The sequence below is a fragment of the Microcaecilia unicolor genome, chromosome 6 (assembly GCF_901765095.1).
Source record: "Microcaecilia unicolor chromosome 6, aMicUni1.1, whole genome shotgun sequence".
Classification (NCBI taxonomy): domain Eukaryota; kingdom Metazoa; phylum Chordata; class Amphibia; order Gymnophiona; family Siphonopidae; genus Microcaecilia; species Microcaecilia unicolor.
In genome coordinates this window covers 291019204-291045206 of record NC_044036.1, presented here as the reverse complement: position 1 = coordinate 291045206, position 26003 = coordinate 291019204, and the positions used below count along the sequence as shown (strand labels likewise).

Below are 26003 nucleotides of genomic sequence, written 5' to 3'. Positions count from 1 at the left end.
CTTGGAAGCTACAATTGGAAAGTAATGCCAAGCAAAATAGGGACTGCAGCTTTAGGCGTAGGGTATCCACCTCAGAAGTTACAGGAGAGGATGTAAATGGGTCCCCCTGCACTGCAGGAGCCGGCTGGCTGGAATTTACACTGCTGTTGTATCCAGTGTATTTTTTTCTAACAAAAAAAGGTGTCGGTACTCAAATGCTAGGCTACTACTACTACTACTACTACTATTTAACATTTCTAGAGCGCTACAAAGTGTACGCAGCGCTGTACAAACACAGAAGAAAGACAGTCCCTGCTCAAAGAGCTTACAATCTAATAGACAAAAAGTAAAGCATTTAAATTTAAAATATTTAAGCAGTCAAGCCTACCCTTCAGGAGTGGAATGATCACTGAGGGACCCACCCCATAATAGCCAGGCCCCCAGCAACCAGTCACAGAATCTATGACAAGACAGTATTGGTGTGTAAAGACTGAGCTCCATCATTAAAACTTGGGATCCATGGGTCAATTTTGGCAGACAATGGAAAAGGTGCTGGTACTCAGTACCCCCTCAAAAAAAGCCCTGGTTGTATCCTAAATTAATCACAAATCCTAACCCATATAACCTTAACCCTAATCTACAATTCTCTTTGCTCCCTTCCCTAGCCATGGAGCCCGACTATTACTTTCATAAATTTCTAAGTAGTGCCCTCGAACAGCCAGGAGGAGGTGATATTACAACTTACCATGAACGGAGGCGTAGCTTGTTGCCAGTAGTTAAGATGGCCGTCCTGTAGCTTTCCAATGGCTAATGTTGCTCTCAACGTTTCATTAAAAAAAACGACGGAAACGGGGGCGGGTGCCACTAGTTGGCATGGCGGCTTGCAGATATAGTATGTGGGAGAAGGCGGGGCGTGCCAATAGTAAAGATGGCGGTGGAAGTGAGGCTGCCTGCTGCTCGGAAAAGAGGGAGCGAGGTCTTATTACCGGAGACTAACAGGCACTTGGTGGCACCGGGGGACACGATCACAACGGACACGGGCTTCATGCGGTAGGACTGGAGGGCGACCGAGACTGAGAGAAGAGTTTCAGAATGCTGCTCGGGCCTAACCTTTCGGGATCCTCAACGTGCTGGCCACTGGCACAGGGATTTTACAGACCAACAGACTGAAACACGCATTCACTCTGTAGTCTCACACACACGCCTTGTAAGCTCAAACATACTGATACGCACGCTCACCCTGCAGACTCAAATACATTCACACTGTTACTTTGTAGATAGACACATTCACACTCGCTCAGCACACTGTGTGTGTGTGTCTGCAAACTGAAACACGTTCTCTATGGATTCAGATGCACACTCGCACTCATTTTGCAAGCTCAAATACTCACACGTTCTGCAGACTCAACATATACTTTATGCAGTCACGTATATATACGCTCACTCTGCATGTTCAGATGCACATGGTGCAGTCACATAGATACCTTTACTTTGCAGTTTCTCATAAGCGCATTCACTCTCTCTGAAGGTTATCAATAGAAATCAAACAAAATAAAACATGGAAAAGAAATAAGATGATACCTTTTTATTGGACATAACTTAATACATTTCTTGATTAGCTTTCGAAGGTTGCCCTTCTTCGTCAGATCGGAAATAATCTACAATTCTCTTTGCTTCCTTCCCTAGCCATGGAGCCCGACTATTACTTTCATAAATTTCTAAGTAGTGCCCTCGAACAGCCAGGAGGAGGTGATATTACAACTTGATTATTTCCGATCTGACGAAGAAGGGCAACCTTCGAAAGCTAATCAAGAAATGTATTAAGTTATGTCCAATAAAAAAGGTATCATCTTATTTTCTTTTCCATGTTTTATTTTGTTTGATTTCTATTGATAACCTTAAGAGTGGACTAACACGGCTACCACACTCCTCTACTCTCTCTGAAGAATCATACATACTGGTACACACACTCAGACCGACTTTGTAGATTCACACAATCGCACACGCTCATCAGTCACTCTCTCAAACACCCATACACACAATCTGCAGACTCAAAAACACTTTGGCCTGGATTTAGTAAATGGCTCCAAAAGTTAAGACCCTTTTAACATCACTGCACTAAGTGCCAATTTTATAAATGTTACCTAGCGCTAAGCAGCCTTTATAGAATAGTGTTTAATGTGAATTACTGTGTCACGTATGCCTACTGAAACCTGATGTAAATGCTGGCGCACATAAATGACCCTATTCTATAATACTGAGCCTAAGTTTTGGGAATGCCCTTCCCTTCCCCTGGCCATGCCCCCTTTTTGAGTTGCACATAAGACAATTTAGGTGCACAGTGTTTCAGCACATAGGCAGGTGTGTAAGTTCTATTTAGGGCCAATTAGCATTAGTAATTGATAATAGCACATAGACAGATCTGTGCTTTCTAATTAGGGCCAATTAATGCCAGTAAGTGGTAGCTCATTAACTAATTTGTGTGTGAATCTGGGATCTGCTCCCAAATTGGGCAACCTTTATAGAATCCAGGGGTTTATGCAGCAAGTGCATAGCCAGACTTAAAAAAAAAATTGGGGGGGGGAGGGGGATATTTTGCCCTGACACAACCCCATATACCTGGGCTGCCAGGGATCCCCAAGCCTGACCAGCAGAAGCCTTTCTCCAGTGCCGCTGTGCTGCCTGCCCTGCTTCCCCCTCCCCCGGCTTTGCCACTGTTATACAATGACACACTTAATGTGCAGTCTTGTGCACACTCATTCTGCGGATACACAACTTGCAGTTGGCTGATACATGCACTCACTATACTGTCTGAGACTAGCACACGCACTGTGTAGTTTCTTGCACTTGCACATCTGCAGACTCACTCACTGTACACACACATCAACTTTGCAGAGTTTCACACTTTCAGGCTGCAGACTTGCGCGGATGCTCTTTCTCTCTCTCGCTGTCTGTGGGAGTCTGTAGTGATATATAGCTGCCAAAGTACCAGTAAGAACATTTTGGCTAGTCCTGGTTTTGAACTTATATCTACTACTATTATTTAGCATTTCTATAGCGCTACAAGGCGTACGCAGCGCTGCACAAACATAGAAGAAAGACAGTCCCTGCTCAAAGAGCTTACAATCTAATAGACAAAAAATAAATAAAGTAAGCAAATCAAATCAATTAATGTGAACGGGAAGGAAGAGAGGAGGGTAGGTGGAGGCGAGTGGTTACAAGTGGTTACGAGTCAAAAGCAATGTTAAAGAGGTGGGCTTTTAGTCTAGATTTAAAGGTGGCCAAGGATGGGGCAAGACGTAGGGGCTCAGGAAGTTTATTCCAGGCGTAGGGTGCAGCGAGACAGAAGGCGCGAAGTCTGGAGTTGGCAGTAGTGGAGAAGGGAACAGATAAGAAGGATTTATCCATGGAGCGGAGTGCATGGGAAGGGGTGTAGGGAAGGACGAGTGTGGAGAGATACTGGGGAGCAGCAGAGTGAGTACATTTATAGGTTAGTAGAAGAAGTTTGAACAGGATGCGAAAACGGATAGGGAGCACTGTGGTATTTGAAGTATCTGGTTTCTACCCATTGAAATCAGTGCAGCAGGTCTCATAGTTGACATCTGTGCAAGTCTGTAACACTTAAGATACATGAGAGCATTCTGTTCTACATGTAAGCACTGTGTATACCTTGTACCACTAGATAAATACTAGTAGTGTGAGTCTTTGTGTATGCCTGTGGGTGTGGATCTGTCTTTCTGTGTATGTGAGTGTCTGTCCTCCCTACATCTGTAGTACTGAGAAGTGTTAGGGGCAGTGGGGTTGACTGCCTGCAGGTCCTGGGAAGGGGAATAAGGTGTCAAGCTGGCACTCTTCCATTCCCTAACCAGTGACATGTTCCAAGGCGTGCAGTAAGGCTAATGACCAACAGCATCTGTGTTTATTTCCCATAGAGGTCATGGCACATATATGGAGGATGAGAAGTTGCTGGCATCAGTGGCGGGTACTGTGGAAAGAGTCAACAAGCTGATATGTGTCCGAGCCCTAAAAACCAGGTGAGCACTAGCAGACCAGAACGGAACTCAACACGTCTCATGGTGTCTTTGCCAAGGAAAGATACGCAACTAACGGTTGCTTTTATTCTCTAAGATTATCAGTCCATGCATACCCTTCAGTTGTCTTGTATGTAACAAGAGTCATTGTTCCGTGATATTTATTTATGTTCCACTTAATTCGTACATTTATAATAAAGTACTTGCAGGTTTTATATAACTTCTTTATGATGATCACCCTCCACAACAGTCCAGACTGGAATAGTCTGGGTGTCCTTCCACTGTGTATCAACATTACAAGGCAGATCAGGCAATGAACCCGCTTCTCAGACACATCTGAACCTAGAGTTGTGATCCTTAATCATTTGAGAAGCTGAGTCTCCAGGTCTGATGTGTGTGAGAAAGCTACTGAAATCTAAGAGATGAGCAATGCCCATATGCGCTTATTCTCAGTGAGTTCTAAACCCAGGGCACCAATTAATGCATGTTTTCCATTTTGTGGAAAGAATGGCGGATACCAATGGAGAGTGTGTGATTGTTAGTATAAGTTCAGCGGACCACACCCTGAGGCAGCAATTTGCGAAACATGCTGCATGTAGGTGAAGGAGTTCCGTTTACAGCAATAATTGATTTAAGAATATGCATGAGGTAATATAAGAGTTTTTAAACATTGAAGGGCAGCTATATATAAAAAAACAAGAGTTTGTATACTAATAAAACTGAAGTTTTTTATCAAATTTATGGTGTCAGTTGGATTACCTTGGAGAATATGTCATCATTTTAAGAAGAAAGGAAATGATTGATACGTTTGAATCAGCTGGGTTGAAGTTATAATTGATTTGTTACCCATGCTGCTTTTGATTGACCATTTAAGTGGTTCCATTTTGTGTTCTGCACAGGTACAATGGGGAAGTTGGTGATATTGTTGTGGGAAGAATCACTGAGGTAAGACATTCCTGGCGAGGGTTGCTGCTTCTGGTCCTGCCCATAGGAACACAGGACTCATAGGCACCAACATTCCCAAATGATTGGGAATGCCAAATACAATATTGAGGGTACTTGGCACCCACAGAGCTGGCTCCTATGCGGGAAATTACCATTTCCTCCCATGCAGCTTTAAAAATCACCACCTGGTGGCACTCTTAAGAGCCACAATCATGAGGGAGTGATAGCAGTGCTTTTTAAGCACATTCCAGGAAAGAAATTGGATCTTTTAATATGTGTAAACTGCAGAGTGTTCCTAAAAGACAGCTAGTTTGAACTGTTTGTATTTATTGAAGTACAGAGTGCTTCTGGGGTCTGCTGAATAGGAGGGTGGTGGTTGATTTGTGAGGTTTCCTTTTGTTTTCACTTTTTTTTCATGGTAAGAATCCTGAAAGGGAACTTTAAAACAATATAGGAACCTAAGACCTTTGAAGAATGATTAAATATTTTGACACCCACCAGACAGGACTGAAGAAGATCTGGGTTTTCTAGCCCATTACAAACCATAAAATTGTACTGCTTTGTCACCCTCCTATCTCCATGCATATCTCCCTGTCCCTCATCCACTCAACTCTTCCTGTCTCTCACCTATCCACCCCCATCCTGTTAGACTGTCACTGAAATGCTTTGATGTTTCACTTATATATACTGTCATCTACTAACATTTGCTTATTTCTGATCTGACGAAGAAGGGCAACCTTCGAAAGCTAATCAAGAAACGTTTTAAGTTATGTCCAATAAAAAAAGGTATCATCTTATTTTCTTTTCCATGTTTTATTTTGTTTTATTTCTATTGATTACTTTTTTTCATGTATGTATATTTTGTTTTTGTGCATATTCTACAGTTTTACAACGTACATCTTACAGTAATGCTAATAATGACTCAAAAAGATATTATCAGAGTGGTTGTGTTCCTCAAGTGCAGCAGCATCTGAGTATAGGGAATCTGCCAGCACCAATATTATGCTTTTTCATTAACTTGCCTCTTGCGATCTGCTCGGAGATTGTCTGCACTCAGATGCAGATCAGACCTTCTGCTGCATTTCAGGAACACAACCAGATTGATAAAATGCTTTGAAGTGTGCTGCTTTCCAGTGCCCACCATTTGGTCTCTACAGTTTAATAAAATGACTACTTGGGGCAGGACTATACAGACAAACATCAGTATTCGGTGACACCGGAAGCGAGACCATAAGTAATACACTTCAGTAAATCTAAGCAGTGAAACCTAGAACTTCCTCTGTATAATTCAAGCTAGGATCCTTAGTGTTGAAATGATTAGGGGCCTGGGTCATTTGGAGACATTGTATGATTCTACAGTTAGTTTTGTTCCTTGAGTGCTAATAAATTAGTAGCCCTGACTGTAGGCCAGGCAAAGGTCTCGTTTGCAAGAGTCAAGGTGTTTGCTGTGGCAGGTCTAATTTTTTGGAACACCCTGCTTGTTAGTTTTAGGATTTTAAATACGCTGCATTGTTTATATTGAATCAGGCCTTGGGGAGTTGTAAGTGGGAAGTCATTCTGTTTCAATGTGTTTTTATTGACTTGAAATGATTATGTGATAGGCATGCAGTGCGTTTTTTCTAGCAAAAAAGGTGCTGGCATGCAAATGCCAGGCCACCGTTCAGGAGTGGGGTGATAACTGAGGGACCCACCCCACAATAGCCAGGCCCCCTGCAACCAGTCACAGAATCTATGACAAGGCAGAATTGGTGTGTAGAGCCTGAGCTCTTTCATTAAAACTTGGGGACCATGGGTCAATTTTAGCAGACAGAAAAGGTGCCAGTACTCAGTACCCCCTCAAAAAAAGCACTGTAGGCATGTAATGCTGAAGTGATAGCACGGATTGGGGCTTGTTTGTCTTTAAGCATAGATTTGTTTACACTTCTTCAAAGAGCCCTATGTGTAAGATAAAGGCAGGATACACCAGGAGCAGAACTCAGGAGGGTCGGAGGAAATTGTGCCCTGCCACCTGAAGATGTGCAATGCTGATTGTAAAACTCTGTGCCATAGGAATCCCCCAATCCTTTAGTACAAAAGAAGCTGAAAAATATGTTTACAGTGTGCTACTACTACTACTACTTATCATTTCTATAGCACTACTAGATGTACGCAGCGCTGGTGGGAATCTGCAGCCTTGTTTGCAGTAAGGAACTGTGCAGACTATCCATGGAGACTAATCCTCCACTCGCAGAAGGTACCTGAGGAGTTGCAGCGAATATCTGCCCAGACTGTTGATTGAGACTCAAAACACCCCTGGCAGAAGAAGAGAAGAAAAGCCACAGCCACACCAAAGAACTGTATAAAACTGCCAGTGGGATCTGAGGAGCAGCAATACTGGAGGGGAGGACTCGGGGTTGGAATCGGATAATGGAAAACCCTGCAGTGAGGAGGGGAAATACTGGAAAGGGGAGGAAGTGGAAGGAGGCAAGAGAGAGCGGAAGGGGCAGGAAGGAGTGCAAGGAGAAAAGGGCGTGGAGGGGGATGGAAGGGGGTGTGAAGAAAGTTAAAGGGGAGGGAAGGGTGGAAAGAGGGAGGAAAATGAGTGGCGGGAGAGGGCAAGGGTTAGGGGGGGATAGAAGGTTAAGGAGAGAGTATGCCAAAAGCCACAAACCTTCCATCCACCAATACATCCCAATGATACACACACGCTTCATAAGAGCCTGATATCATGCTCTGCATATCCTGGCTTAGGAGTGAGGTTCATTACTGTCATGGTGTGTGCAAAACTAACCATGTAGAGACATTACCCCAGGACAGTATATATAAATATCTAGGGGTGGAGAAAGAAGCAACATTCAATCATAAATAACAGAGAAAAGATCAGCAAAAAGTGATACTGGAGAGTGCAGCTTGTACTCTTGTGTTATGATGGAGAGAACCCATCAGTAATTTCTTCCCAGACCTCACTGAAGTGAAGGAGGCTCCCCCCCCCCCCCCCCCCCCCCCCCAAAATTAGTATGGCATTGAAAGCTAAGATTGGATTTACTAACCACCAGGGCAGTGGTCGAGGTTTGTTTTCTGTACACATGAGTGCTGTTTTTGAGTGAAGGGTGGTGGTGGTTGGTGTTGAGGGTGTTCCTGGAGTAAGGTTGGTATCTTCTCCAAGGGTAAAACTGTTTGGAAGAATTACATTCTTCCTGTTCTGCAAAGACTGATCCACTGGTGGAGTTAATAGTTTGTGTATTATGGAGCAATTATCTTTGATCTGTGAAACAGCATCTTTTTTACCACCAAAGTGACTATCCCCCATGGAAGGGGTGTCTGCCAGGCAGTTATGTAAATCATTTGGCAAGGCAGAGACCCTGAGCCAGGCTATGCAGCGAGCACCGATTAGCCACCTCTGCCATTCTGAATGCAGTCATAAGTAGAGCAGATTAGGTAGAGCAGATTAGATGGGAAGTGGTCTCTCAAAGGGTGACAAGTTTAAGGGTCAATATATTCAAAGTGAGTTAAATCAGTTGAGAGGCTCTTATCTAGTTAACTCAGCTGACCAGGCCCCGAGGGAATTTCCAGGAGCAGTTAACCTGGATCATGCCACTGACTATCTCCTCTGTTAAAGCCAAAATCAGCTATTGTGGGGGCGGTTTGGGGGGCAGAGTTGGCACTTAACTGGACAAGTGCTGATATTAAATCCTTAACCGGATAAGTTAATTGGACAAAGATGATAGGGCTGCATAAATAGTGATCCTACTTACCCAGTTTTACTTATCCGGTTATAGGCTGAATATTGGCACCTTATCTGGTTAAATGGTGGCTGGCCACATATACCTGGATACCGAATATCTGGGCATAATTTCGGCAACAATGGTCAGCATTTAACAAAACTGCTGACTGCCATCAGTACTACTACTACTACTACTATTTAACATTTCTAAAGTGCTACTAGGGTTACACAGCGCTGTACAAATTAACATAGAAGGATAGTCCCTGCTCAAAGAGCTTACAATCTAATGGACAAATGTACAGTCAGTCAAGTAGAGGCAGTCAAATTGGGGCAGTCTAGATTTCCTGAAAGGTATAAAGGTTAGGTGCCGAAGGCAACATTGAAGAGGTGGGCTTTGAGCAAGGATTTGAAGATCGGTAGGGAGGGGGGCTTGGCGTAAGGGCTCAGGAAGTTGATTCCACGCTTAGGGTGAGTCAAGGCAGAATGGGCGGAGCCTGGAGTTGGCGGTGATGGAGAAGGGTACTGAGAGGAGGGATTTGTCCTGTGAGCAGAGTTTTCGTGCGGGAACGTAAGGGGAGATGAGGGTAGAGAGGTAATGAGGGGCTTCAGACTGAGTGCATTTGTAGGTGAGAAGGAGAAGCTTGAACTGTATGCGGTATCTGATCGGAAGCCAGTGAAGCGACCTGAGGAGAGGGGTGATATGAGTATATCAGCTGAATATTACCACTATGGAGGAAACTTCTGCTTTGGAGGATTGCTCCTCTAGTTGTTGAAGGATGGAATGTTGATAATGAAGTGTTTGCAGTTGATGTGCAATGATTTTGAGTGTACATATTGAACCATATCCTTGGGGTCTACGGTCTTTTCCAGGTGGATAGTTCAGCTGTAGTGTGGAAAATTTGGATTTCTTGAAAACTGCTTCACGGACATGGAGTGGTGGGGTAGCTGTGTGTGGGTATGACCTGGTGCATTATGGACTTTTTATTTTAACTCCAAGCAGCAGGAGGTTGCAGCCTCCAGAAGAGATGATTGCCATATGGTACGTTTTTAGGTCTGCAGGAGCTGATGATTTGGGATTGTAAGAATCTCCTTAGTGGCGCTATAAGCTTTAAAAATAAGCTTTGAAAATATATTGAAAGTTGCATTTGTTTGTAGGCATTTGAGTGGGGAAAGTTGTAGTGCTGTGGACAACTTCTGTAGGAAGCGGGGATAGAAGTAATCTTTGGATAGTCTTTTGGGGATGATTCTGCAGTGGGCCAGGAGGTGGTGTCCTTTTCCCTTGGGTTCGAGTTCATGATTTCCTGATGGTCATCCAAATTGTTAGATGCCAGGGACCAGGCTTCCTTGACCCCCCCCCCCCCCCCCCCGGCTGCATGAGGGTGGAAGGAGGCTGAGTAAGGCATGATACATGGTCCATTGCCCTAGTTGATGGGTCCGGGAAACCTGCTGAGTCAGCAGCTATGGCTGGAGAAGTGTGGACTCCTGGAGAATGGTGGATGTATTAGTCACAAACTTTTGGAGGAGTTCAGGGGTTGGGATAGTGAACTGTGGCATACCTGGATCTCCTCCCAACTCAAGGATGATGCCTGTTGCTTTGAGTAAGGATCAGTGACAGAACTTGTGGGGATCTGCTTTCTCTCTTGTTGCTGTGTGCCTTCTTTCCTTTAGTAGCTTAGGGTTTTGAAAACCTTTGGTATTGCAGCTCAGGACTATTGTCAGGGTGGCCTTGAGGGTCATCAGGCCTTTGGTGGGTTTAGATTTTGCAGTCTTTGAGTGAGAGCCCAGTTCATGGTTTTAATGTGGCGCCTTTGCTTTTGCACCCAAGTAAAGACCTGGCAGGGATGGGGTGGAACAGTGGTTTGCCCTTACACTTGGTTAGCTCACTGGATCAGAGAGCAAAGCTTTCTGACCTGATGATGAGGAGCATGCTGACTTCTGCACCTCTCCTGGTGCCTGAACTGGGCCTGGGGGAGAGAGAACATGACTGGACCCTGGAAGCTTCCATGAGGCATAGAAGGTATTTTTGGCAGGGGCTCTGGCTGTTGCTGTGCAGTGGCAGTCAGGGTTGGGAACCTCTTCTTTCTCTCAGGGCTTGTCATAAGATGCCTAGCCACCTGCCTGGGGTTATCCCGCAGCCACTTAGAGGGTCTATCCGCAGCACAGCTCAGGTCTGCCTGCACCTGTGCTCTACACTAGCACCCTCCTCCCACCAACTGGGTCCCAACCGCCTCTGGGTGAGTCTCCCACTCTCAAATTATCCCCAGTGATTTCTAGGTTACTGGAGACCACACTCCCAGTTGTCCCACAGTTCCCAGAAATCACTCACAGACCCAACACACAAACCACCAGGATTCTTTATCAGTCCAGACAGGCAGAGTCAACAAACTAAAAATATTTAGTTTATTGTCAGATATTGAACAGTGAAACAAAAACATGCAATCAGCAAACAATAACAGGTAGCTGAAATATGGATCAATTATAAAACTATCTAAACATCTGTTTACTTTCTAAAAAGTATCTGGGAAGATCAGGACATACAATTGTTCACTGAGCCTCAGCAAAGAGATAGACAGGTCTTTTCTCCCTGACTAAGACTGGAGGCAAAACCAATACAATCTAAAGGAAATGAGCTCCTGGGCCAATCAAAGCCCAGAACAAAAAAATTAAAAAGTATATAGCTTCTATCTGTGTGCTAAAACTAGAGAAAGAACATTCGTTTCTCTGCAACAGCTTTACAGCAAAGAAACACCACCTGCTGGCCAAATAGGAGAAATACACTTCAGGACATAATTAAGGCAGGAAAATATCTAAAACAAAATTTGCAGGCTTAAAACACACTGTTTCTTCACAGCTTGTAAGTAATTTTGCTTTTTTTCTGGTGTCTGCGAGGCCCTGCTCAAGAAGGGGGGGGGGGGGGCGAGATGAGCTGCGTGGTTGAGGTAAACTGACCCCACCACCTCCTCTAGTGTGGGACCCTCCTCACGCATGCCTAGTACCTTTCAAAAGTTGTTCTTGAGTACGGGAAAGCTCTGACACCTTGACTGTGTTGGTGATGTCACCAACTACTGTGCCTGTATATCCCCTGCTTGCCTGCAGAGAGTGATGGCATTTCTCATCCATTGGAAACTTTGTAAACAATACAACATCTCTGAACTAGGAAAGCACTGGTGGTATGACCCTAACAGAATTCTGAAGAGGTTGTGATTACCTGGAGACATCTCATTCCAACCAGTAAAAAGCTAGATGCAAGCAAACTGGACATAGTGATAAAAGAGAGAAATATCAGATTAGGATTGATGACAGATTTGTCAGTTTTGAGCAATTAACTCTTTGAAATGTGTGGAGAGAGAAAGAAGATCCTCAAGTATTAAGAAATGCGTCCAAGACCAAGAAAATGTGACAAAGTTACAGAAATATTTCCCTTTATTTTGGGTGCCACAGGCCTGATTGAAAGGAATTTTCAAGCACAACTGGATAGGTTGACTATGCATGTTACATCTTATGAACTCCACAAGGAAACTGTTTAGTACGACTGAGATCATGCTCCACATATCCTAGGAGTGAGGTTCATTACTATCATGGTATGTGCAAAAGTAACCCATTTGGAGACACTGTACACAGACCATTCACTTCTCCTTCAGACATGCACCCAGACCCTGCCACCCTGCAGAGATACACTTATTACCATGTCAGACATGTACAGGGACAGGCATTACAAATGGAGGAAGTGGAAGCATGCCATTGTGTCACACTGTAAGGAACACTTTTCAACCCCTTCATCATTGTCTTGTATATTTCTGTTTTGCTTTTATTATGGATGTTGATTGTAATCTGCTCAGGACAAATCTGTTTAAATAGGGCAGATTGAAAATAATAAAATGGAATGGACTAGATTCTTTATCTGCTCAACACAGCCCAACAGCATTCAGATGAAAGAAACTTTTTGTGTCCTTTTGCTCTTGTCTCTCTCAAATAATTTTTTCCCCTTTCTCTCTGTCCCTCCGGCAGGTTCAGCAGAGGAGGTGGAAAGTGGAAACAAACTCCAGGCTGGATTCAGTGTTGCTTCTCTCATCTGTTAACCTTCCTGGAGGGGAGCTGGTGAGAAAAGATAGAGCTCTCAGGAGCTTTTAAAAACCAGAACCCGTCAGCTTTGAAAGAGAAACCTGGGTTTTGTAGCACCCAGAAAGCTGTTGTGCTTTTTGGACTGCTGCTTCTCAAATGCTGAGTTCTGGCAGTGTGCAGGCTTTGGCACTGGTTCTAGAAGTAAACATTGCCAGTAATGAAGCACCAGCCTGTGCCCACATTTTGCATATACTCAGATGTACTGTAATTAAGTATGAGTATACTTTATATAGACTTTCTACCATGGGTTGTTATATAGAATATAAACTTCAGAAAAATGAATTTATGCCCAAAGTCCATCTTACTGTTGCTAGTAGGATTAATCTGTCAGTTTCACAGGGGTGGGTGTGAAAAATGATTCCTCAATTTACTGTAGGAATGTGAGCAGACACCTGCACCCCACCCCCCCATCTGCCCATTCCTTCTACAGGCAGTGTCTACGCAGAATCTGCCATTTTCTTTGATTTTGATGAGGAACGGATCCCTTCCCTCAGCTTTGTGCTTTGATGTTTTTTTTATCCTTCATTGTGGAATTCTGTTGGTTCAATGTCTGACTCTTAACACAAAAATATTTGGTTTCAGAGAAGAAGATCTGTGGAAGATGAACTAGCAATGAGAGACTACCTGCAGGAAGGAGACCTGATCAGCGTATCCTTTGTGATTGGGGGCTTAGTAATCTGCCTGCTGAGCACTGGCATAATGTAGATTCCTGTAAACAAATAAGCAGACTCTTGTTATTAGCGAGTGGACTCCTGCAGTGCATTGTCAGCAAGGATATGTGTCATAGTAACCAAGGATTGGTTGTTGGTGAAGGGGTGCTTGGGCTTTGTTTTGTTCATACCATGACAGGAAGGAACCTCACTCTTAAGCCACAGTGTGTTGGGTATAGGGCTTTCCCTGATTCTTTTCTGATTGGCCACCTTCTGTGCAATTTCTTCAGCTGCAGCTGTTCTGCATAGAGAAAGTTAGATGTGCAAGGCTTTCAAAATTATAGCTTCCAAGTTCAGGGAACTGGCAAGAAGAATAGTGTCGGGGCATTTAATTCCAGTAAGATCAGTGATTTTTTTTTTTTCAACCAAGCATCTGAGGTGAGAGGGCAGCATGCCACAGTTCTGACATTTATGTAGGCAAGACTTTTTATTGGTCTAACTTAATACATCTGTAAGTAACATTCAAGAGCTGCATTGCCTTCATAGGATCAGCTCGCATCAGCAGCTACAGTTTTATTCAGAGATGACAGCTATAATCAAATGGCCTAATGCAACAGCCACAGTTATCCACACAGGTCCAAAAACAAGGTTAAACACTTGCTAAAATCTGAGAGGCTCAAAACTAGCTCAAAAAACTTGCTGCAGCATGGTCAAGTAACGAGCATGTAAATTAATGTTGTGTTGAAATCGTTACAATGAAAAAATCCCCACAGGAGAGACAACGTAATGTCCAATTTCAATCCTATACAAATACAAAACTAGGATTGGAAGTATTGGAACTGTGTCTAATATACTAGTAATGTACCATAAATCAATAATAATGTGATATGTCTACATGTTATTTATATTGCTTGAAGAGAGTTCAGCATAGGCCGTATATACGGCTGAGCTTGTTATCAGTGAGACTAGCTGCTAAAAACGGCTCACTTTTCAGTTCTATACATCACTTCATACTCTCCTTATTTCAAGCCTTGTTTTGTGTGTAAATAACTCAATAAATTTTGTGACTTTCCACCTAATATATATATACTAGCCGTTAAAACGGGCTGTTATTGGGGTTTTCGGAGGTCGCCGCTACCGTTCCCCCCCTCCCCGGAGTTGCCGCCGCCAGCCCTCCACCCGGCCCAGGCCCTCTGCTACTGAATTTACATCCGCAGCACGCACATCAGCTGAGCTGCCGTCGGCCTTCCTTCTTTGCCTGTGTCCCGCCCTCGTGTGACGTAACGTCAGCGAGGGCGGGACACAGGCAGGGAAGGAAGGCGGACGGCAGCTCAGCTGATGTGCGTGCTGCGTTCCGGCTAATGGATGTAAGTTCAGTAGCGGAGAGAGGGCCTGGGCCGGGTGGAGGGCTGGTGGTGGCGACACCGGGTGGGGGGAGCGGTAGCGGCGACCTCAAGCGGGGGGGGGGAGCGGTAGCGACCTCGGCGGCTTTGCGCAGTTTCCCTCTCTGTCCCACCCCCGTCATCACGAATTGACGTTTAGATGTTTGATATGTATATGCTAAATATGTGAATGTTCCAAAACTATCCAAACACTATAAGACCCTCTAAATAGAAGAAGACCAGGAAAAATTCTCTCCCAGAAATCCACAGTTTAATCTTGCTTTCTTTCAAGACCATCCATACTGTTAATACTAATAGTGAAGCACCAGAAACATTTAAAGAAAATAGCAGGAACTTAGCTTTCCATTCTTCAATAAAACAATTCAGACAGAAATTTCCGTTTCAGGTCCTTCCTCAGGGACGCTAGTGCCTCCTTCAATAGGGTCTATTCCTTCCAAATCATAGCAGTAATCTGCTCAGCGCTAACTTTCCTGTCAGTGTCTGAGTGGTGATTTGACTCAAGCATTGACAGGAAGGCTGACATGACAAATCCTTCCTCAGGGACGCCAATGCTTCCTTCAATAGAGTCTATTCCTTCCAAATCGTGGCAATAATCTGTTCAGCGCTAACTTTCCTGTCGGTGTCGGAGTGGTGATTTTGCTCAAGCATTGACAGGAAGGTTGACATGACAAAAAAAAGAAAAGGGCATGCCGTGGCAAGCCCCGTACCCACAACCCAACCAGACATTTCTTCCCACCCACAAACATATCCATGGTGTCTAATGGCACCCACTCTGGCCCCACATACCCAACCTCCCTTCCCCCAAACCTTAAAATGCCGTGATGGTCCAGTTTCACCCAGCCCCTTCCCTCACTTCCTCCCTTCAGTTACTTTGCCCTGGTGTTCCTTGGTAGCCTCCCCCCCCCGGTCAAAAATTGCCCTTGTAGTCCAGTGGCTCCCTCTCCCTTTCCTAGTCAGAAATTGACCTGTTGGTCTAGCTGAGGCTACCCCCAGATCCCCCTATCTTGTAGAAGGCAGTCGCTCCTCCTCCAGGTGCCATTTTCAAAATGACGATGCCCTGCTCCATGCAGTGCAGCCTGGGATGCACTGGGCAGGGCCTATCTACTATATGAGATGGCACTGCGTGCTCAAGAAATATGCCTCACGTGAGCTGTAAAGGAATAAAAGATTAGCACTTCCTAATGAAAACAAACAGAAAAAGGTAAATGTAGCAATGGTTAGTGCCAGCATTTGGACACAAATAAACTGGTATTCAAAGCAAGTTAAACTAGTTGAAAATGGCAATTGACTAGTTAATTCAATTGTAGCTATCCGGTCATTTTCAGCGGCACATAACTTGTCATCCTCACTGAAAATGACCGGTTAGTGCTGAGCTTAAAGCTGGCTATGTTGGGGGCAGAGTCCGGTTAGGTCTGAATATCATAAGTACATAAGTATTGCTATATTGGGAGAGACCAAAGGTTCGTCAAGCCCAGCATCCTGTTTCCAACAGTGGCCAATCCAGGTCATAAGTACCTGGCAAGATCCCAAAACAGTACAATACATTTTATTCTGCTTATCCTAGAACTAAGCAGTGGATTTTCCCCAAGTCCATTTTAATAATGACTTGTGGACTTCTCTTTTAGGAAGCTATCCAAACCTTCTTTAAATCCTGTTAAGCTAGTTGCTTTTACTACATTATCTGGCAACAAATTCCAGAGTTTAATTACACATTGAGTGAAGAAATATTTTCTCTGATTCATTTTAAATTTACAATTTTGTAGCTTCATTGCGTACCCCCTAGTCCTAGTATTTTTGGAAAGACTAAACAAGTGATTCACGTCTACCATTCCACTCATTATTTTATAGACCTCTATCATGTCTCCACTCAGCCATCTCTTCTCCAAGCTGAAGAGCCCTAACTGCTTTAGCCTTCCCTCATAGGGAAGTTGTCCCATCACCTTTATCATTTTTGTCATCCTTCTCTGTACCTTTTTACATCCATCACATCTTTTTTGAGATGCGGTGACCAGAACTGCACACAATATTCAAGGTATGGTCGCACCATGGGGAGATACAAAGGCATTATAATGTCCTCATTGTTTTTCCATTCCTTTCCTAATAATACCTAACATTCTATTTGCTTTCTTAGCTGGCGCCGCTGCCGCACACTGAGCAGAGGGTTTCAATGTATCATCAATGATGACACCTAGATCCCTTTCCTGGTCTGTGAATGTGGAACCTTGCATCACGTAGCTATAATTTGGATTCCTCTTTCCCACATGCATCATTTTGTACTTGCTCACATTAAACGTCATATGCCATTTGGATGCCCAGTCTCCCAGTTTCATAAGGTCCTCTTGTACTTTTTCACAATCCTCTTGTTATTTAACAACTTTGAATAACTTTGTGTTGTCAGCAGATTTAATTACCTCGCTCGTTACTCCCATCTCAGGATCATCTGGTCCAGGTGATTTGCTATTCTTCAGTTTGTCAAATTGTGCCAATACATCTTCTAGGTTTATAGAGGTTTCATTCAGTTTCTCTGTCTCGTCACCTTTGAATACCTTTTCAGGCGCCGGTATCTCTCCCAAATCTTTCTTGGTGAAGACCAAAGCAAAGAATTCATTTAATCTCTCTGCTACGGCTTTGTCTTCCGAGTGTCCCTTTTACCCCTCGGTCATCTAGCGGTCCAACTAATTCTTTTGCCGACTTCTTGCTTTTAATATACCTAAAACATTTTTTACTATGTTTTTTACTCCAATGCAATATTTTTTTTCAAAGTCTCTCTTTGCCTTCTTTATCAGCACTTTGCATTTGACTTGCCATTCCTTATGCTGGTTTATTATTTTCAGTCAGATCCTTCTCCCATTTTCTGCAGGATTTTCTTTGAGCTCTAATAGATTCCTTCACCTAATTTTTAAATCATACTGGCTGTCGTTTGGTCTTCCTTCCTCCTTTTTTAATAGACGGAATATATTTGACCTGGGCTTCCAGGATGGTATTTTTGAACAGCATCCACACCTGATGTAAAATTTTGACATTCACAACTGCTCCTCTAGGTTTATTTTAACTGTTCTTCTCATTTTATCACAATCTTATTTTTGAAATTTAATTGCTATTGTATTGGATTCCCTGTGTGTATTTACTCCAAAGCTGTTATCAAATCTGATCATATTGTGATCACTGTTATCAAGCGGCCCCATCACCATTACCTTCTGCACCAGATCATGTGTTCCACTAACGACTATGTCTAGAATTCTTCCTCTTCTTGTTGGCTCCTTTACCAGCTGCTCAATAAAGCAGTCCTTGATTTCATCAAGGAGTTTTACCTCCCTAGCATTCCCTGATGTTATATTTACCCAGTCAATATCAGGGTAATTGAAATCACTCATTATTATTGTGTTCCCTAGTTTGTTAGCCTCCCTAATTTTTGATAACATTTCTACATCTGTCTGTTCATCCTGGCTAGGTGGACGGTAGTACACACCTATCACCTTTAAAGGTGGAATTTCAATCCATAGGGATTCCAAGATGTGTTTTGTTTCCTTCAGAATATCTATTTGATTCAAGGCCCTCTTTAACATACAATGCTATCCCTCCACCAATTCGATCCACCCTATCACTATGTGCTTTTGAATGACTGTCGGCCATCCCCCCCCCCCCCCCCCAGGTTCTAGTTTAAAAACTGCTCTATCTCCCTCTTTGAATGCTGATACCAGCAGCCTGGTCCCACCCTGGTTAAGGTGGAGTCCATCATTCCGGAATAGGCTCTCCCTTCCCCAGATTATTGCCCAGTTCCTTACAAATCTAAAACCCTCCTCCCTGCACCATCGCCTCATCCACACATAAGTAGGACCGCATAAATAGCTGTCCTATCTTTATGCACTAACCCATGGCCGGTTAAGTTTGAATATTAACTTAACCGGTCATGTGCTGAAGGAGTGGAGGAGTAGCCTAGTGGTTAGTGCAGTGGACTTTGATCCTGGGGAACTGAGTTTGATTCCCACTGCAGCTCCTTGTGACTCTGGGCAAGTCACTTAACCCTCCATTGCCCCTGGTACAAAATAAGTACCTGAATATATGTAAACCGTTTTGAATGTAGTTGCATAAACCTCAGAAAGGCGGTATATCAAGTCCCATTTCCCTTTCCCTTTCCTTATACAAGGCCTGGCATTGAATATCCAGTTTTAGTGCCAGTGGTGGACAAAACAACTGCTGCTGGCTGAATATTGGGTGGAAAAGAAACACTGGATGGTAGACATTGAAAACATGAAGTTGGGGAACTGTTTTGTGTACCAGTGATCAGCATTTACTTGAAAGATGGTAGAAGGGGGATTATATGATGTATTGGTGTTCTAGTGATTCAGCATCCAGGAGTACTGGGATTTCCTTTTCCTTAGCTGGTGGTTGCAGGCAGAGGTGCAGGCTGTGTTCTCAGATGGGGCGCTCTCCTTGCACACCAGGAGCCTGAAGTATGGAAAGGTAATGGATGCTATGTGTAAAGTACTTCTTTTTGCTTCTGGTTTCACTTCTTGCCCATATGATCTGTTTACTGCTTCATTACTTCATCAGTAGCCAAAATTGATAGAGAAGTTTCCACCTGAGGGAGAGGCAGGTATCTGAGAGCTGGGCAGAAGGGTACCAGGAGCCTGACCATGTTTGGTGCAAGGTGACATTCCAGAATGACTGCTACTAGCAATAACATGTGGCAGCCTCACTAAGGCAGAAGGTCCAGGAAGCTTAAAGGAGGAGCACGCTGGCACCTGCCATGGAGGGCCTGTGTGGATCCCGGGCTCAGTTTTGTGTGTGCTGTTGTATTCAGACATAAATAACATCAAAATTACAGTTAGAAATAGATTGGAGTTAAGAATGGTGCTGGGTGACTGAAGTGTGTCACCATCTAAACTACCCAGGCTTAACCCATAAGATGCATGCTAAGCATTGATCTGGCATCCCCAAAACAGCAGATGTACTGTCCTATATTGAGGTGACAAGACAGTTGAAGTCGGTGTACTTTGAATTTCTGCTGTTCAGAATTGTACTTCACACCTTGAATCCAGTAGTCCTTGTGTTTTTTTGTTTTTTTAGGCTGGTTTTGCTTTCTTGTTTCTGGGGTTCAGAAATGGGGCATGATCTCCTGTCTTACCTGCTCTCTTCTAACCCTTCTTTGAGCAGCTGGCAGGCTACTAGTGATATAATTTCTGTGTTCTCAGCTTGGTCAGGGGGTGCTGGTTCAGGTCTCCCCATCCCTGGTGAAAAGACGCAAGACACACTTTCATAACCTGCCATGTGGTGCCTCCATCATTCTTGGGAACAATGGCTTTATTTGGATCTTTCCAACTCCTGAACAGCGGGAAGAAGAGGCAGGAGGTTTCATTATGAACCTGGAGGTGAGGATTACCTGGAGTGACATGCAGCTGCCATTGTGGGATCTGTGGCGTATGCAGGGGGCTAAGGGTATGAAGAATGCTTTTGGATAGTAGGGGGGGGGGGGGGAGAGTCTGTTTCTCCGCCTTAAACTTATCTGCAAAATGGGTAGACTCTAGGGATGGATAGGGAATTTATGAATTTTCAGCAGCACTATACAGATCTTGCCAATGAACATTCTTACAGTCAGCCTGTCTGGATAGCACCAGAGTGCAGCATGGATAGCATGTGTGTTGTGCACAGCTCTTTGGGTAGATGGTGATAAACCAGTACCCATGTAGCTATGCAGATTTAGTGCAGCAAAAAAGGAGTACTAAATTTAAACTGCTTGTGACCTTGGGCAAATCACTTAACTCTCCATTGCCTCAAGTAAGTGAAATTACTTCACAGAAAGAGTGGTGAAATCATTGAAGATGAAGACTGTACCTGAATTCAAGGCAGCTTGGGACAAGTACATAGGATCTCTAAGGTAGAGGAAGGGATTGTAGATGGCAAGGATGGACAGACTGGATAGGTCATATAGTCTTTATCTGCCTTCATTGTTCTCTGTTTTATGTACAAAACTTGGGGATCCTTTTACCAAGCTGCGAGAAAAGTTGGCCTTAGCATGCCCTTATGCAGGTTTTTCCTGCACACTAGAAAATGGTCTTTTTATTTTTTTCTGTTTTTCAAACTAATGGCCATGCACTAATGTTCGATTAGCACACGGCCATTAAAAAAAATTTAGCACATGAGCACTTCCCACCATCCATTTTGTAGGCAGTAAGGGCTCGCACACTAATCCTGTTAATCAGTTAGCGCACGGTAATGTAGATGCACTAACTGATTAGTGTAGAAACGCCCACTGTCCTCCCCCAGATATGCCCCTCCACAGAAAACACTAAAATATTGTTTGAATGTGTGGTTTGTGCACACAGATTGGGATGTTACTGTTGGACACCTGAGCACGTCCCGCAGTAAGCCCCCTTAAGCTGCGATAAGTGTGTTGCTAGTGGTTACTGCAGCTCAGTAAAAGGACCCCTTAGATTATGAGTCAACTAGGGCCAGAGAAAATACATATATTATCTGTAATATGTAAACCACTTTGGTTGTACTACAACAGCATCTAACAAATGGCTAAATGGACAGCAGCTGAATCCTGTCCCTAGCATAGAATTGGTGGCAGCCAGTGGTCTGTATATAGGTTCAGTGCTGCTGATTATTCAGATGGCAATGCTAGATATACTTGTGTTTTTTTTTTTTTTGTAATGCCACTTTTCTATGACGTGGTGTTCTTTTGTAGCCTGTTTCCCTGCCAGACCGTGAAGTAATTTCTCGACTCCGGAACTGTCTATTGGCTCTCTCGACTCATAAGATGATGCTGTATGACACGAGTATATTGTACTGCTATGAAGCCTCGCTCCCTCATCAGGTACCTCTACATCTCTTCATCTCTCCCCCCGGAAGGGATCCCTCTCTCCCCCAGTGCTGAGAAGTGTCCTTTCTCCCTCTTCCCTACTCCTCTCCCCCACCTCCTGTGCTAGGAGGTCTCTCTTCTTCAGCAGGTTCTCTTAACTTTCTTTTTTCTGTATTGGTCTGCTTCTTCTTATATATGTACAATGGAATCTTTTCCAAAGGAAAGGGTGACTGTAGAACTAGGAGACATGATTTGAAGCTGCAGGCCTAACATAAGGAAATATTTTCTCACCGAAAGGGAATTGGATGCCTGGAATGCCCTTTCAAAGCAGATGGTGAGGACAGATTTCAAAAAGTTGTGGGATAAACACAGGGGGTCCCTATGTGGCAAAGGGATGGAAACCAAGGATGAGCACCCAGAAAGCGTTTGTGTATGTGTGTTCTCTCTCTCTCTCATGTGGAAATACACTATTTGCACATAGTGTGCGTTCTTTCCTGATAAATGCGCATTTGCAAACCATTGTTAATGCACATTCTGTCACGAAAGAGTGCGCTTAGAGCATGCTGTTATCAATGATGACTTTCATTTCAAATGACAGCCCATCCCTCGTGCAAACCAAGCATCAAGGGGGCAGTTTCATAAATGGGCGCCTCTGTTTAGGTGGATTCTGGCATTGGTGCTCCTGCCTGTACACACCTGCAGTAATAGCAGCCATGGAGTAGCCTGGTGGTTGGTGCAGCGGGCTTTGATCCTGGCAACCTAGGTTCGATTCCCACTGCAGCTCCTTGTGAACTTGGGCAAGTCATGTAACCCTCTATTGCCCCAGGTACAAAAAAAACCTTGAATTGAAAAAAATACAGATTTAGTTGCAGCATTAATCTGAGGTATTGACAAAGAGGTGTCCAAAAAGACCTCAAGTACCTTTGATACTTTTTCCACTTTTAGGACAAACCCATCCGGTAAAAACGAATTCCGGAAGGATGGCATTCTCTTGTCTTCTAAACCATAGAAGTTTGTGTGTAAGTGGTAGCCCTGTCCATTTGCCCACCCATGTTTATGCTCCCTTTCATTTATGCGCTATGCCACTTACGCACATCCTTGAATAATAATGCTTAGATACCTTGCTAGCACTTATATATAGAAGTGTACACTTGCTAGTATTCTGTAAATTTACCTGTGTACCTCCGTCTTCCTCACACTTCCCCTGCAGGATAGTTTGTTCCATTCTTGCTGTTGTTGTAGGATGTTTGAATGAAACCTGATTATCTGTTCAGATTCAACTAGTAAAGCTCGTAGTAAAAAGCTGGAATTTTTGACTAGAGATGACCCATTCTTCCTCACTCTCACTCTGGAATTATGTATGCAGGGTTTGGGGTTAAACATACTGGGGCCAAGGGCAGAAGGTGGAAATAGGGCCCCAAAGCCTGCTTGCTGTTTCCTTCAGCCTCACGCAGGCACGGGGCCCTTTGTGACATGGAGTCCAGGGCAGTTGCCCAGTGCTGGCTATGTATGTATGTGGATTTGATTAGTTCCGGCTTTTCTAATATTCCATGTGCTTTTTTTTTAACAGATAAAGGATCTCTTGAAGAGTGAAGTTATGGAAGAGATTGTGATGGAGACTAGGCAAAGGCTTGTGGAACAGGAGGGGTAAGGAAGGGCTGACTTGAGCCATACCTGCTCCTCTGGAAGTCCTTTCCACAGTCGGTTTTGGGAGAAGTGATTTGGCACAGAAGAAATAGCGGACCAGTGCTTACTTTGTAAGGACTGCCATATGTGGGATTGATCGTTGGGCAGTTTAAGGGACTGCATCTGGGCCTGCACCACAATGCAACCTAAGGCAAATAACTTACATTTTATTTTAGGGATTATGTCCTCACTGTGTGGAACTTTAAATTTCAGCTCTCAAGTTTTTATTTTATTTTTTACAAGTCAAGAACTCTACTTTATAGATTATATTATATGGATTCCTAGTTTAAAAAAGCTAAGGAAGCCATTGTCTTTGCTGTGGTTGGCAGTAGGGACCATGAGAGGAACAATCTAGAGCTGTGGGGTCCAGTAGGTACCAACAATCTATTTTGGATGGGGTATTGCTTAGTCTCGAGAATGCATTTATAATGTGAGACCATTACTTGCTTATTCTAACAAACTGATATCACTGGAGAAGTTATATTTTTGTATACTGTGATTATAATGGTGGTAAATTGTAAATGTATCCATGTTTGGAGTGTTTGTATCTGTCCTTCAGTCCAAGACAGTTTATCCAGAACTAGCACCATCTCCTTAAAGTTTTAACTCACTTTGAAGTAGAATTTTATAAGTATTTCTAATATATGATTTCACAAAATGTTTCCATTGCATTTGTTCATATGGAATAATTTATTTTGGATACTGTCACATTTGCAGCCAATTTGTTGCATGTATTCCAACCAGCGTGCCCTCTTTGGCCGACAGGTCAGCAGCATCAAGTCCTCCTTTACCCCATAGAGCTTCCTCCTGATCCCTTCAGTTCTATATCAAGCCTGAGTTGCGCCTTATGCAATATGCCTCCAGTGCCCCTGCCCTGTTGACTATGTTGTGACCAAGAAGTGGAGACAATGGCTAGGGAGCAATTTTGGCACTCCTGTCTCCTTTGTGCCCTGTTAAGCCACAGCGTTCACACAGTCCTGCTCCCCCCTACCCTATCTCGGAGACAGAGGCAACAACTTTTAAGATGCCAAATACTTTACTGTTTCACACACAGACCATTCTCCATACCAGTGATTAGAAGTTCCCTTTCCCGGGCCTACCTCAGGTAGTGCTCTGGTCCTGTTTTCTAAGTAGCACAGGTTTTAGGACACATCCTTTTTAGAACTGCCAGTCAGCCTGGAGTCACATGGGTTTCTCTTCCTCTTTGCCAGTGCTGGTTAGGGCCGCCTCCTTGCTAAGTTCTCTTCTTCCCAGTTCAGAATAGGCTTTCTTGCAGTCCAGGTTTAGTAATCCTCTAAGACTATTCAGCTTTCTCTTCTCTCTTTTACCCATATTAGCCTTTTCAGTAAGCAGAAGATAAAACTCTACAACTAGTGCTATAGCTTAACCTGAAGCAGCCTCCCAGGTCTTTCCCTGCATACCTTTTCTCTGTCTTTCCAGGCTTTCCTACCTTTTTTAAGCAATCATTTCTCCCCCTTTCCAGACTTCCTGCCTTCAGCTGGATGTGGAGACCCTATCAAGTGCACAGACCAGCTGTTTGCTTTCTGGCCTGAAGAAACTTTTCCCTCTCCCTTTCATCCCACCACTATAGCTCAGCTGCTTGTTTCAGAGGCTGGAACAGAATGGAAGAAATGGGGGAGGGACAGGAACCTTGCCTTCTGTTCTGGGGAATCCTCTTTCCTCCCTCCTTTCTCCTCATTGCTGATTACAGCACCTGGGGAAGCTCCTGCCTCATCGGCACTCCCCCCCAGGCTTCTCCAGCATGTTTTTCCTGACTCTCAGCCCTAGGGCCTCATGGGACATGTAGTCAAAACAACATAAGGGAGCTTATTTTCCAAGCTTCCTGGTTCTTATGGTGGGTAATGTTACTCTGTGCTTTTCTCTTACTACATCTGAATAATGGGTAATTCTGCTTTTATCCTGACTTTGGATGTATGGAAGCATTATGCACAGGTTTGATAGTCATTTAGTTCAGCTTTACTTTGGATTTCCAATATGAGAGACTAGTGAGTACCAAGAATGAGCTCAGTTAATAGTTATTTGAACTCATAGGTACTGGCAGACAGCTGTGTTGTGCAGTGAATAATTCTTGTTGGTTGTGTATTCATCTGTTATTCCATCAGGCGCTATTAATACATGAAACATTTGGATGGCTGAAGGGTAGCAGAAGCAAAACCTTTCTCCTCCCCCCCCCCCCCCCCCAAAAAAAAAAAAAAGAAAGGTGCTTTGGAAGTAGAATTCACATTGAGGCTCTAACAAGGTAGACTCAGGAGGAGCCTTTATTCACATAAGTACATAAGTATTGCCATACTGGGAAAAACCAAAGGTCCATCAAGCCCAGCATCCTGTTTCCAACAGTGGCCAATCCAGGTCACAAATACCTGGCAAGATCCCAAAAAATTCTATATTACTTATCCCAGAAATAGTGGATTTTCCCCAATTCCATTTAATAATGGTCTATGGACTTTTCCTTTAGAAAGCCATCCAAACCTTTTTTAAACTCCGCTAAGCTAACTGCCTGTATCACATTCTTTGGCAACGAATTCCAGAGTTTTTTTTATATTTAAACGATTTTTATTAGTGTTTTCATCTGTTATAACATTACAGACTTTCATAAAGCAGGCATCACAACTAGCCCGGGCTACAACATTCCAAATACATAACAGTCCAACGAATAAC

General features: G+C 43.7%; 1 protein-coding gene across 1 annotated transcript; it reads left to right on the top strand.

The window, feature by feature from the left end:
- Window positions 1-900: 900 nt before the first annotated feature.
- Window positions 901-25557, top strand: EXOSC2 (exosome component 2). Its single transcript, XM_030207824.1, has 9 exons — window positions 901-1029; window positions 3912-4013; window positions 4910-4955; window positions 12667-12756; window positions 13363-13428; window positions 19229-19297; window positions 20029-20205; window positions 21525-21653; window positions 23209-25557. The coding sequence occupies exons 1-9, from the start codon at window positions 908-910 to the stop codon at window positions 23287-23289; spliced, it is 882 nt and encodes a 293-aa protein (XP_030063684.1). The 5' UTR covers window positions 901-907; the 3' UTR covers window positions 23290-25557.
- The last annotated feature ends 446 nt before the right edge of the window (window positions 25558-26003 follow it).

Excerpts from the sequence above, each read along its gene's own strand:
- EXOSC2 (XM_030207824.1), top strand. The coding sequence starts at position 908 with ATGGCGGTGGAAGTGAGGCTGCCTGCTGCTCGGAAAAGAGGGAGCGAG. Across the intron at positions 1,030-3,911 it reads ACGGACACGGGCTTCATGCG|AGGTCATGGCACATATATGG; the intron begins GTAGGACTGGAG and ends TATTTCCCATAG. Across the intron at positions 4,956-12,666 it reads TTGTGGGAAGAATCACTGAG|GTTCAGCAGAGGAGGTGGAA; the intron begins GTAAGACATTCC and ends TCCCTCCGGCAG.